Source organism: Vollenhovia emeryi, unplaced genomic scaffold, assembly GCF_000949405.1.
Source record: "Vollenhovia emeryi isolate VEMERY1.0 unplaced genomic scaffold, V.emery_V1.0 DF939142.1, whole genome shotgun sequence".
Taxonomy (NCBI): Eukaryota; Metazoa; Arthropoda; class Insecta; order Hymenoptera; family Formicidae; genus Vollenhovia; species Vollenhovia emeryi.
Window position 1 is genome coordinate 1,714,218 of NW_011967224.1, and position 14,186 is coordinate 1,728,403.

Below are 14,186 nucleotides of genomic sequence, written 5' to 3' on the forward strand. Positions count from 1 at the left end.
CCACAGATCGCATTAGGCCTTGCATTTGCGCATAAACGCCTTTATTGCCGCTTTATAATTCAGATGCAGATTCGATATTTTTATTTCTATTGCAAGGGAGTAACTGCAAAGTAACGATTCGTTACTTTTCGAGTAACTGTAACTGTAACGCGTTACTTTTCAGAATTGGTAACTTGTAACTGTAACTAGTTACATTGTTAGCGAAGAAACTGTAACTGTAACTAGTTACTTTTATAAAGTAACTTTCCCAACCCTGATGAATCCATATACCGTATTTTCTCCAACCTGTCCTGCGCGCCGATACTTTCCGGACATATAACGCAGGTTTTTCGTCGGGTGGAATCATTATCGTCAGTGAATTCACGTGTTATAAAATCGCCGAACGATTTTGATAAATTACTTTAAATGCTATACTTAGCATTCATCACAATAACTCCGCTCCCCTTACTGAATTTAAAATTCGTATGGCGAAAAATATTATCTCAGCCAGGATTCGAACCTGGGACCTCCCTCAATCCGTGACGGGCGTCTTAAACGTTTCTAATTGATCTAAATATTAAATGTTTGTTAAAACGTTGTGACAATTATGGCACAGAGAGATAGGCGTTTCTCTAACGAACAGAGTTCGAGTCCGATGAAAAAGTCGTTGGTTATCTTGTCATGAACACCCCTTTATATTATAGAATCTCTCTGCTAGCATACGAGTAGAAGCAGAGGGGAGGCTTCTTTACCATGCTAATGCTAATCGCCCGCACATCTCAATCTGAAGTGATTACAAGTAAGAAATCTCTACATCTTTTTAGGTGGAAGAAGGCAGACTAAGTTAAGTATTAAAATAATCAAGATAAACTGAATGGGATTAAACTCTGAGCGGAAAAGTAAAGCGAAAGAGCAAAGCAAGACTATCCATATTCTTCATTTCTTCCGAGAACCGCAAATACTAAAAGGTTAATCGGTCTTTGCACGTAGCGAGTCAAATTTAAAAGGCGAAAATCTTTTTCGCACCTAGCTAGCGCTGTTTCCTCAGCTCTTCTCGTACGATGCATGCAATTTTTACAGAATCGCGCGTCTATAATGCGTCGCGAGATTCGTAAGAAACGTGAAAAGCGACTAATTCAATTTTAAGAGGCGTCACGTAACGAACGACCGTAAGTTCGGTCTCTTACGCGAGCCGATGCAGTTACAATCCAATTCCATGCAAGGATACTCGGCGTCGGGCCAATTTGCCGATTCGCCGGCGATCATCAATCTCTGTTAGAACGCGGGAAGAAACTCGGGCAGTCGAGAGAGCCGATGGACACGCGCTCAAGAAAGCCGCCGCCATTAGCGATCGAAGAAATTTTCAGAGAACTCGTAAAGCAAGTATTTTGTATCGAAGCGACAATGACACGAGAGACAAGCTGACTTAATTCCGCATGGAATGGTTAAATTATCGTATATATCGATAGAAAAATGTATTTAAATTAATATATGAAGTTTTGGAGCACAGACCAAATTTAATCTTCACCCCTCATTTTCTAAAGTGATTTTTTTGCGATAGTGTTCGAAGCCTATTAATCGGTCAGTGAAAATTCAACAAGAAAAATAATTTGAACAAAAGGTACATAGATAAATATAGTGATTTAAATATTTCCTCTTCGTTTTTCTTTTGCTTCTCGGATATGCATATTTCCTGTACTTCCTAAGACACGCTTAAGGTCTGTACTCCGAATTCTACCTAACACTATGGATTTTCTGTTCGCTACACTAATCATTTGTGTAGCAATTGTGTGGGACTTCTCACCGTCACCTAATTTAACGTCGTCTTCGGAATCGCGACCCCGGAGTAGTCGTGAAATTGCGGACACACTCGGAGCGCTGGTCCGTTCGCAGATGCCTTCTTTGATCAGTCGATCTCTGATTTCCCATGAGAACATACCCGGGTTGTCGCGCTTGTATTCCTCGATTCTCGCCTCCACTTCCGGCGTGGCCACACGTGGTTTGCTGCCGCCGATAACTCCGGGTCTGATGCTACCAGTCTCCTGATAGCGATTTAAAATCTTCGACACGCATCCATGGGACACCCTCAATTGTCTATTCTCAGTGGACGATAATGGACGAATCAATTTAAATATCTCGTTTGTCAAATAAAAATTTCAATTTTCTACTTCAACAAGTTATATTGTCAAATTAACCGGTGACATCCCCGATTTCAGATACTATACCTCGATATAACGCACGGCCTGACCCCCGCAGCGGCCATCTCGACGATTTTCAATCTGATGTGATTAGGCAGCGGTCGTCCATTGATGAAGATACCACCGAGTTGATTTACGCGGCCCTGGCCCGGTATCGATCCTATATCTGCAACAAGCGGTACACTTCCTCCTTTTATTGCTTCCATAACTGAAATCCGAAGTAGACGTTACTAGTGTCACTAAATGCTAATAATGATCGATCCCTTTTCTCCTAATTTCATCGCTTTCGCGGAGACGCAATTGTGAAATTGTCCTTTAACCAGTCTCCGAGTTCCATGTCTGCCGGAAGTGAAGAAGAAGAGAAAGAAAGAGAGAGAGACAGTTGACGAGGTGATGGCGGGACGGTTATTGGACGGCGTATAAAGAGAGCGGTCTGGATTTATCGCTGCACCGCATGCTTGATTTGACTTCTTTCTCTCGTTCTCTCCAAGAGGAAGAGTGAGAGGAAGAGAAAGAGAACAGGATGAAGAGAGTAAAAGAGAGAGTTATAAGCGCGGGCGGCCGGGGCATATAAAGCGACCAACGCCGTAACTACCGATAAGTCCAATAAATCCCGGTGCAGTTTACGACGCACAACAATGATAGCGTATAATTTGCTTGGCTTATTTAATTTCGCGTTACACGACGACGATCTCGGCCGCGATCTATAAAGAGTCATTGAGATTTTCACTGACTGCAGAACGCGCGTTTTAACGCAAAATTTAAAGGGCGAAGCAAGTAACGCGACACGATATGTATTGTGATTCAAGTTAAATATACAACGTACACGTTGAATTGCGATTTTTCGTGGTACACCCAGAAAAAAATATTTAGTTAGGTTAAACAAATGGGATACGTTGAAACCACATTTCTTTGAATCCACTGACTTTTTATTTATACTTTTACTAAAACATTTGCTGGATTTGAAGAACTAGGTATGAATTCTCTTTAGGAATTCCAGTCTCAGTGAAATAAAATTTTGAGATAAGATAAAGAAATCATTTCTTTGAGATTAAATTAAAATTTACCAAGGTCAAAATTCAAACGAGTTTGTTTCCCTTCAAACTTTTTCCCGGGTGTATCTTTGTTACTTTCGGCCTCCGACGTTTTAAAGAACGGCTATTTCGAACGATAAAATTACAATTGAGAGTAAAGGCGATAATAACGAGACGAATGAGCTGTACAATTAGAGGGGCAAAAAAGAGACGCGCAATCGCACGTTCGACATTACAGAAAAACGCGCTCGCTCATACAAGACGCGGTAATCGACTAAAAAAGGGAATCCCAATGACAGCGCAACGAAAAATCAGATTGTCCAGGCGAGACGGCGATCGGCACGTTTCCTTCGTTAACGGCGATTCTTATTGTAGTTACAACACACTATATATATTGTTAACGTAATCGACATATTAGCTATTAATCTTATTCCTGCTAATCGGATTTAAATCAATGCTGCAGTAAGAGAGCGCAAAGTTCTGTAAAACAGAACGTCCTTGACTCGTGTGATTGCGTGCAAAAATTGCGCCTAATAGTTTGTATCGATAACATGTATAAGACAAATATATGAAACACAAATTTATTACAAATTTCTTTGTAATAATTACCTATAATTTGGTACTTTTAGGAAAATAATCCAACGTCTCACACGACGTTTTCCATAATGAAGAAGAATGAACCGAGGATTGGAAGAAACATCTTTCTTTCTCTGAGATATTCATAAAATTGGCAGAAGTATAAACGTATATTAGCTTAGTAGTCGTCGATACGCAAAAATATGATTTGTATCAGTGCGCATAGACGCAGATTAAATTAATTCTGCGGTTTTCAACGCCCGCCGTATTGACAAATTATTAATCGTTTAGAGAGAGCTCGTGGCGAGAAGGAAGCGGATGATTGAACCCGCGGCTTTCACTTTTCCAATCCGGGTGCAAAACGTCGCCCGTAAGTAAATCTTTTGTATAAGCAAAACGCGTTAATTCTTAATAAAACAACGCGGCGATCGCGATAAGTAATGTACATTGTTGCACTTTCACAATCGTGGCTCGGCAAAGATATGGAAATGATGGCATCGTCGTTATCGCCCGTCGTCGTTATCGTCATCGAGAGACGGGAAACGCGACTGGGTACGGTCACACGCTTTCGTTTGTAATTAAACACATTTCCGCGTAAAGCACTTTGTCGCACAAGACAAAGGGTAAGCAGGCTTCGGCTAACGCGACCGGTAAAAAGCATCCGCAGAAAAAGGAAACCGCTATCCGATTGCGCAGAACGCTTGCATAACCGTAGCCATGCATCGCCGCGGGTGCAATCGATGCTCGAAAAACCGCGCGAATGCCCGCCGATAGCGATCGCGTTCCTACGAAGCGGCTTCCGATTTAAGTGATCGTTTGATCAAGAAATCGGAGCTACGCGGAGATTCCATTAACTCGGGGGTTTTCAGCGTCTCCCGGGCGATTCTGATTTTAACTTGAAACGCGCGCTTTCAAGAACAAGGAAAGGTTCCTCCACCCAACCGCGCGACTAATAAATCATTTTAATGACGGAATCACGAGGCAAAAAAAAATCTTGCGCACTGCAATGAAGTAATTAATGACCATCATTGAAAACTTCTATGCGTGGATTTTACGGAAGCGCATACCGCATTCGTCGAGTTGAGTGTTAATCGTCCGCCATCATTTACCGCCGTGATTTCCGCGAGCACACGCTTTCGCGTCTCGCTTCCAACTGGTAAATCATTAAGCGACTAATTACACGTACTAATTACGCTCGCGGGACACCGCATGTCTGGACACTTGACAAATCGCGTTATTTAATTTTACGAACCTTGTTATTAAACCTTGTATCGTTCACATTTTCCGTCGCTGACTGAACAGTGCGTCCGCAGGACATTTTTTCCTCAACCTTACCTCAACCTTTCCTACACTCTTCTTTTCTTTAATCCAGGTAGCGCAAACTTCATATTTGAGTATATTCGAAAGCTAAGTAATAGTGCGCTTAAATTTTTGACGCAATAAATGGCAAGTTGAATAGAGGGTATACTCGTACACAATGTAAAATGAATTTTCGAACAAAGTTAGATACTTTCACGTTTCTAAAGCAACAATGATAGAATTGCATAAATTTTGTAAAAAAATAACCGAGTGGTCTATTGCTACACGTTTTGTAATAATGCGCATAGATTCTAGTATTTTCTTGTATTTCTATAATAAAATTCTAAGAAGACTCGATCGTGCATGATTGAACGCTAAACAATTGACGAGGACGAATAACATGATAAATAGATCCACGGATAAGCACACAAACGTAAGCAAGTGAATGCATACTATATATTGTAGCTATATACATTCTGTGAGCTATATACATTCTAAGAGAGAGAAAGAGAGAGAGAGAGAGAGAGAGAGAGAGAGAGAGAGAGAGAGAGAGAGAGAGAGAGAGCTGATAGAAATCGGCTGAAGTGACTTCAATATACAGGAAACATATTTTCAACGACGACAGTTCTGTATGATTTCAATAGATCGTATAAAAATTCTTCCTAAAATTGTGAGACGTCAATGATTTGTCCGAGACATTTCGCCACTAAAATGCTTTGTCCTTTAAAATACACAAACCTTGAGGAGAAAAAGAACAGATGCTGTGCAGTTAAAACATCAATGGCCCAAGGATGAAAGTCTTCATAATTTATGGCTTTGTGTGTGACAATTGTTCGCCTTTGAAATAATTGTCTGTTAAGGTCAAGGATGTAAAAAGTATTGAATGATGTTTAAATTTCGTACATTTGAAAACTTTTCATTTAACTTAGTTAATGCATCTTTTAAAGCTGTTATACAATAAAAGTGTCTAATTTAATGAATTGCCTGAATTCAATTTCATTATTATAATTCAAACTCTGTAGAGAACAAGCAGCCAATGCGCTTTTCACATTTGTCAACAATATACCATCAAGAATTTTATCTTAATAAATTGTTCCATCCGCTTTTGCCTCCAGCTCAGCTTCCGTTTCTCGTTTAATTAATTACGATTGGAAATATCAACAAATGGAAAACGTGGCCGTTACTTTTAAGGAAAGGTTCAAATTTAAGTATCACTGCTTAACTTACAAGTAAACACTATTTTAAACTTTATTTTGCGTGCTTTATACTCAACGATTCGGTGCTAACTTTGAAAAGCGCCGTCCTCTGTTTTGATAATATTATTTCTTAGATATTACCGCTAATGATTTAATTAATATTTACATGACACGTGATTTAATATTCGCTTATCTTCTTCAAGCCTCTACATGAACTGTCCTTAATCGTTTTTACGTTTGTTAAATCTTGAATTATTCTATTTAATATTTCTTTATAAGTTTATAACTTTATAAGTTTTTAGAAGATAAGATCTTACCGAGATTTAAGATTGTGAAAGTACATTTTTACAGACTAAAAGAAAACTATATGCAAACACGTGTTTCTATATTTATTTTCATATTAATTACTAAAGATAACTGTATGAAACAATGTTTGTAGACGTTTGAGAGGCAATGCGGATGGTGTTAAAATTGTCAAATGATCGTAAAATTATTCCAAAGTTGAACTCAACGTATCTCGAAAACTAATGTTGACTAAATATAATCAATTGCGACGGAAGACACACCTTGAAAGGAATATCCAGTGAAACATGGTCTCATCATCGAGAAATTAGTGGTAACCGTCATCTCAGCCGAACCAAGCCACTGCAAAATAGTTCCGACGACTTTATTCCGACACCGAATGTTGTAAACTTCACTACCGCACCTCACTAAACCCTTCGTGAAAACGATATCGGCCGTCCTACCTTCTGACAAATCTCACAACGTTTCGTTCTACGTATCCCGCCTAATTGCAATTCACTCGACCATTATAAAACGAAACACATAGACAAACACTAAACATACATTGGTAATAAAAATTGTCGTTGATCGAGACCATTTGAATCCAAAAATTTCGGCTCGGGGTCCAGGCCCGTCGGGCCCAACCGCGAGCTTCTCTTTTCTCAATAGGTCCGTCGAATGGCCGCGAGCACTTGCGTGTGTCCGCACTGGAAATGGATGTCGACTGATCGACGCGCTGATCCTGACTAAGTCTCTCGGGGATGGGGTACCAGGGTAACTAACGGCTAGGCACTCCCACCAGCTGCGGCACAGGTAGTTCTCCCCGTACCGCGGGGTTTCGGCGGGATATATCGCCTACTTGAGGTAGAATTGGACTTGGACGGAACGGCAAGACAGACCCACAGTCCTTGGCCACTGGTGCCCATCGTCGCCAACGACCAATCGTGGCACTGCGAGGCCTTTCACCACGCCTCCGATTCACGCCCAAATGGTACCAGACGATGGGCATCTCTCGCGACTTTATTGCCGCGCTTTACGAGCATGCTCCATGCTTATACACCGTGCTCGTTGTTTCTCGATGGACACAAGGGTGAGTTAAACTCTCTTCTATCTCATTGTCATGCCATTATTTTTGTTTATTATTTACTCAACCGCAATTTAAAGATTTAAGGTTTAGATGATTTTTCCAAGTTTCTGTCAGGAAAGATTTGACGAAAATTTAATTCTTTTGCCATTGGAGATAAATCTAAGTTTGATGGCAAAAGAAGTGCCTGCAAATAACTTCAAAATTCTACATAAAAAATAGAGCTTTGTACTATTCGCTTGTAAACACGCGTTTGAAATCCAATAAATATTGAATATTTCCGAAGTGACGAAAACTGCTTGTAGAAACCATCCGACATAGCATTATAGTTTTGAAAATTACTAGCTAGAGCGGTAAAATTGTCCTTTATTTTTAACAAATAAATGGGTTGTGCAGGAAGATTGTTGGTGGAAAATTAGATATTGGATTGTGTAAAGGTAATATTCGACGGTTTAATTACAAGCGCGTAACGTCATAAAGCGTTTTCAGCAAAGTAGTAGCAGCGACGATCGTATCTTTCCTTATAGAGCACGCAATTAAGGTAATGGGAGAAAACCGGCGTGATCTTTTCTCGTTCTGTGCGGCGTCATCGCTCGAGCACAAGTTGCGCGCTTCTTGCCGTACGTTTTCAAGCCAAGTAAAGCGATTTAGTCGCAAATCGCCGGCGCGACGCGCGTAGTTTACCTAATCTACAGTGTCAGCTGTTCACGCATGATTGCGAATTACTCCAGGATTCTCGCTTTTTTTTCGACTCCCCCTCTCTTTCTCTTCCAGGGGGGCCCCGTCCTGAGCTATCGGGGAAGTGACAATGCACGACTGAAACAGGATGCGACACAATAGCAGCGACGGTGACGTAAGGCGGTGATCGATCGTTTTGGTTTCCCTTGGTAATTAACCACCTTAAATAATGTAGGGTACAATCTCCCGGAAACTATTTTAATAATATATTCAGGATTATTTTAATGCCGCTTCAAAATATTCTTTGTATCTTCCGCGTCTAAGACAAACCAATGTATAAGTACAGAATGTAATATTATTAATTTAATATGTCCGATATAAGAAATATGTAACTTCTAACGACTGATATGAAATAGTTATTCTCCCGTCCAAGCTGGTAAAAAATCGACCTAATCTGACATTGTCAAATACTCCTCATAGATGACAATGGCCCAATAATGCTACCGATTGGCGAGAGAAACCGGTCTGGACGGAAATTTAAGAGATCCCAACAACCATAAAGGTATTAAGAAGTTTGTTTTATCGTCACGACGGGACACCTTCTCGACCCCCCGTAGGCAAAGTTCAGTGAAGATGTCACGTTGTGTTACGTTATTTCTGACACCGTCACAATCGGACCGACGGACCCGTTCCGCAGATGGGTTCCGGGCATTCGAGCAGGATTTTCGAGAGATAATACGTGTCGTCTACAGCTAACCTTTCTTCAGCCTAGTTTTCTTTAGCATTATAGTGTACAAATGGGACGATAATACATATTTATAGAATATCGATATACTGATTTACACATTAGTACTATACCTTCGGCTTAGCATACAAAAACGATTTCTTTCAACGCAAGTTTTGTAAGACAAATCGAGTGTTTCGGAAATTAGGTTTTGGAAACGGTGGATCACTATATTTATTATATTTTTCTTTTATATACATTGCAGATAAAATTAAGGCGTTACCAAACGCGCTACCAATGATATTGCCAAAGGTGCGCCGGTTCTCCACATTGTCAGCATTTCTAATTTGGTTTTTCTTTTACTTAAATCTCTCTCTCTCTCTCTCTCTCTCGTATACATACATACAGAAGCCAGTAACCAATATCTTCTTATTCATGAAAGCCATTAAATATCTAATAGCGTTTTCAATTTTCTGACTCGACCCGACCCTGAGTCAAAAAAGTTTGATCAAAAGCAAGATTTGAACCACAATTTCTACAAAAATCTTACTCTTGATCAAACTTTTCTGACTCGGAGTCGGGTCGAGTCAGCAAATCGAAAACGCTATAAGTCTTCTCAAAACATTATCTTACGTGATTCTCGCGTCCCGTGCCAATTGTAAGATATTACAAAGTTCGTGCCGAGGAAAAGACGTTAATTAATCCCGGATACAATCACCAAAAAACCTTTGTTCGACGTCGGTTTGATAATTTCCCGTGACAAAAAGGCGGCGTATCGGACGGTCTCAAGTGTGCCAGGACGGTAATGACGATCCGGCGTGTAAAAAGGCGATCGGCTGGTACGCGGGCGTGAAAGAGGAACGATATACATCGCTCTCTGATGAGCCAGCGAAAGAAGGCGGAGGCGAGAACCTGCAAACAGATGCAAATTGCGCCTCGGGACTCGATCCGCCTACCTGACAACGCGGACAGTAGTGACGTAGACCGTTACGCCGTAAATAATCTACCCCGTTCGAGCATTCAACCCCTACTTCTTTTCTTTTCTTCCTCTTCCGTCGCTTCCAAACGCTTCTCTCTCGTTTCCTTCTGCGAACCTGCTCAGTGTTCTATTACATAAAAAAATAGGCAGTAAATGAGAATGTAGTTATCTTGGCTGTAAATCAACTATAGGAAACACAATTTTTGGTCACTCGATATTTAAACTGGTTCGTCGAGCGGTTTTGCTCGTTAATTTGTAGCCTTAGTAAAATTATCGTCAACTATCCAGTCGAGACAGGGGTCAGGTATATCCAGTTAGAAATACCTGAAAGGATTGACTTGGAACACCTTTCAAAATATTTTTGAGAGCTACCTGCTTTCAAACATTTCTTGCTATTTTAGCATCGTATAATAGCTGTATTATTTGTGTGATAAAGAATATAAAAGATGAATATTAGTACAAGTTTAGAGTAGTGAGAAGAGAAAGTTACACTTGCGTTAATAGTTAAATAATATCTAAAAGTCAAATATAAAGTTACCGACGTTCGCCAGCGTGATTTTCGTGGCTAGAAAAGCCGTGTGCGAATCATCACGCGTACGTCGGATCATTAATAGCCAATTAATTAGTCTGTCAGGCGGCATGTCTCCCGGCTGCAGTAATCGGTCTTCGTGTAAGCGTCAATTAACAGCGGGATGTATTCTCAACGCAGAGCGTAGTTGATAAATAACAAGGCGCGTTTCGCGTGGAGCAAAATTAATCATTTCACTCGCGCGCAGCCACCCTGGAAGGTTGCAAATTTTTCGCACATTATAAATTGGCGCAAACTTTCTAGATAATAGTTTCAGGTTGCATCTCTTTACATTCTGTTAATTTCATTTTGTTTTTTAAATGACTACATTAAGCACAACATTGAAAAATGTAATTTTGTAAAATATAAATTGCAAAATGTAAAGAAAAGAAGTCGGAATAACAAAATCTTCATTCTATGTCTATTCTATATCGATATTCTTTTGTGTAAAAGATTAATATAATGCGTGAAATACCTCGAGCTTGATAGAGTCGTTTCGCCGAGAAGAACTTTAGATCCGTATCGGCTACCTTCCTGACTATTCACAACCTTTAATGGGGAAGAAGTGGCAAAACCATTTATAATAGAGTATTTTTTTAATCATCAAAGGTGCCGAGTTTTTGCTATTAAATAACCTATTCGTTTTAGATGCTCCAGTTGGTATCGCTCAAAGGGATCTCAATGTATTACTCTTATGACGATGTTGACAGACTCATTGCAGCGGAACTGCGTGAGTTTTTGAACTCTGAAGCCAATGTTTTCAGTAGTTAAATTTCGTATTTCGAGAAAGACGAATACAGAGAAAAAAACTCCTCCGTTTAGCTTATTCTAGTTGGCATTTCTGTCCAAACTATATTAGAGAATGTTTGATTACAATTTATAAGATATTTAGATACTCGAGAGTGTGCAGTGGAAACATATCTCTTGCATTGAATCTAACATCGATCTTAATATTGAAATACTCTTTTGAAATATAGAATTTAAAAAGTAAAATATTTAAATGTTGTATCCAAGTTTTTCCAATTATACCTTTCAGTCTTACTGTTGAAATTATATTTTGCAAAAATGCATTAATGGATAATAAAGGAATTAAAATGTTGACTTAAGTACTTTTATAAAATTTTGATAAAACCAACAGCACTATGAATCTTATCGCGTTCGTTGTAGCCATTAAGATATACAGAAAATAACTCCATCAAAGAAATAACGGCTAAACAGCAGGAGATCCAACGGATGTCTCTCATTATCGAAAACAAAGATAAAGGTATACAGAAAGTAAAAAGTAAAGGTAAACCAGGTAAAGGCAACACGCAGAGATAAAGGTAATTCATTTCAAATCATACACGATAATAAAGACAATTAATCATTATTACTTACAATAAAATTATGTACCATGTATTCCGCTGGTTAGTTCAACACATTCAACTTCCGATCTTTCTCGTCTGAAGAACATTTCAATACAGCTGGTTGGTTTTAAAATTTAATCGTTCAAATAAAACGCCATATTTTAAGATTTTCGCCTTAGAGATGTCTACAAATTACAGACATTTGTTTTCCTATAAGAAAATCGAGATAACTATCTCCCTTATTTTAATCAAACTCGCTTAGACAATACATCTTGTTAATTTCATTAAGACCTTACGTTAACTTTTGCGTTTCGTTCTTTTTATAGCATCTTGCAACAAACATGAGTAACACCTTGCCTATCCTATTTCGATATGATTTTTACTAGCATTGTTAGTATCCCGCTTTGCGATCGAAAAGAAAAATGGGAGGGTCTCTATTTTAGAACTAACCTTAGTTCTTACAGCGAGGCTCCGACTAAGGATCCAACAAAGATCGTACGAACATCCGTCTGAGTATTTCATGCTGGTTCAGTCGTCTATTGTCTCGCACGTAAACTTTGAAAAGAATAAATGATGGAAGGACAACATAAAATATATTGATTAATGTTCATAACTGTATTAGACATAAACTGATTTTTTACTTGAACAGCGCTTTCAGAAACAAGCATAGTCGATTATTCCCAATATTAGACGTCGTTTTGTGAATTGTAAAGGTATTAAGAGTTATTTTCTTATCAGGACTTTTTTCACAAACTCATTTTGAAGTTCATTATTGTAAGGGAAACGTAAGAATTTTTCTCCAGTTTTCACGTGACATCTCTTGAACCTTGAATTCCCAAAATATGTTCTGAAAAATTTTCTATTCTTTTGAGATTTAAAATTCGATAAAACTCATCGTCTTCTAATGAATATAACTTATTCGTTTTATAGAATTTGCCGTAAATTAATCTTGTAAAATGTGTACGTGTAAAACTACGTCGTTCAAAAAATAATAGAAAGGTAACATAGAAAAATCTGTGTATGAAAGAATATTGAAATAGATTGATGGATGTAACGCTATTAGAATTTTAACGATAAATAAAAGAAAATGCAAAAATATCAACCATACATTATAAATTGATTGGAAATCGTTGGTGGTATCGCTAAGATATACTGGACTATATATTAAAAGATCATCGTAGTTTAAATAAGAAACTAATTGCGGTCGGCCTGATTTTGCAATGCAGAAGCTACTTTCGATGTGCAGCGAACTGTTCGCTTGACGACGATGGCGATCCGCACCATCGAATCGTAACAGAAAATTTTCTCACAGGAATTAATCAATCGCTGAAAATGGCCGCTCAGTCTGCGAAGATCCGGAATGTTGAATTCACAGCGAATTTCACCATGAATTTCTTCTTGGTTTGTTTTATAGGATTTGTTATCTCCGTACAAAGAGTTGATAAACTTGATAGAGACTTGAATAACATTTTTGGAGTTGGAGAATATTTCTGAAAGGCATGACATAAGATCCTTTTTAGAACTTGTGTTTTTACTTGGATTTTATTTTAGTTTACATATTAGTTTGACATATTAGTGGATTTTATTTATTTAAATTTTACATGTAGATTACAAACTTGAGAAATTGAACAAATAATGTTATTGGAACAGCAAGTACACATCTATTTTTAAAAGTAACATAGATAATATAATGTACAAAAATAACTATAATTCATATGTTTTATACATTTATGCGTATATATATTAAAGAAATTTATTTAAAAAAATTTGACTTGAAATATTCCCCATTGAATAGATTCATTCTACAATTCCTACCTTTTTTTTTCTTTCCTTCTAACAATGTGTCTATTTTAGTGTCTTTTCATCATAATACATAAACTTCTCCTTAGGAAGAAAAAATAAAAAGACGGATATATCAAAAGTTCCCATGATGTCACCATGTGACAAGCACTATTAAGTTTTCTTTTCAGTGCAGTCTGCGGGGTAGCGTTTCTCGTACGCAACCAATGAAACGGACCTAACTTCTAAAATCGTCAAATCATAAACACGAGGTCGTAAATTTTGTCATCATCGTCTATAATCCTCATTGTCAAGTGATGTTCGGTGGACTCACATCTATCGGCTGAAAACAGAAATATGAAAGGATAGCTCCTGTCCAGAGGTGACAACTTTATACGACGAAATAAAGCGGACGCTGCAGTAGCAAAAAATTTTGCCGTGCCTAAGGAAATACCTTCCTTTTT

The 14,186-nt window shown here is 38.5% G+C and overlaps 1 protein-coding gene and 1 long non-coding RNA gene across 10 annotated transcripts in view; one reads left to right on the forward strand and one right to left on the reverse strand.

Annotated features, from left to right (window-relative positions):
* Positions 1 to 7,336, reverse strand: part of LOC105566852 (protein gooseberry-like) — a 14,468-nt gene extending 7,132 nt beyond the window's left edge. The window contains exons 1-4 of one of the 9 annotated variants that reach the window (XM_012021209.1): positions 7,129 to 7,336; positions 6,849 to 6,927; positions 2,205 to 2,343; positions 1,784 to 2,073 (exon numbers count right to left, since the gene is read on the reverse strand). In XM_012021209.1, the coding sequence (XP_011876599.1) occupies positions 1,784 to 2,073; positions 2,205 to 2,343; positions 6,849 to 6,909 (490 nt within the window). In that variant the 5' untranslated portion in view covers positions 6,910 to 6,927; positions 7,129 to 7,336. Of the gene's footprint in view, positions 1 to 1,783; positions 2,074 to 2,204; positions 2,344 to 5,039; positions 5,148 to 5,824; positions 6,037 to 6,848 lie in introns of those variants that run through there. The other 8 variants (XM_012021207.1, XM_012021208.1, XM_012021213.1 and 5 more) reach the window with 8 other exon arrangements.
* Positions 7,337 to 7,429: 93 nt separating this feature from the next.
* Positions 7,430 to 11,913, forward strand: LOC105566853. The gene is made up of 4 exons (XR_001009316.1): positions 7,430 to 7,654; positions 8,423 to 8,535; positions 8,807 to 8,888; positions 11,246 to 11,913. It is a non-coding gene; the product is annotated as an uncharacterized LOC105566853 (long non-coding RNA).
* The last annotated feature ends 2,273 nt before the right edge of the window (positions 11,914 to 14,186 follow it).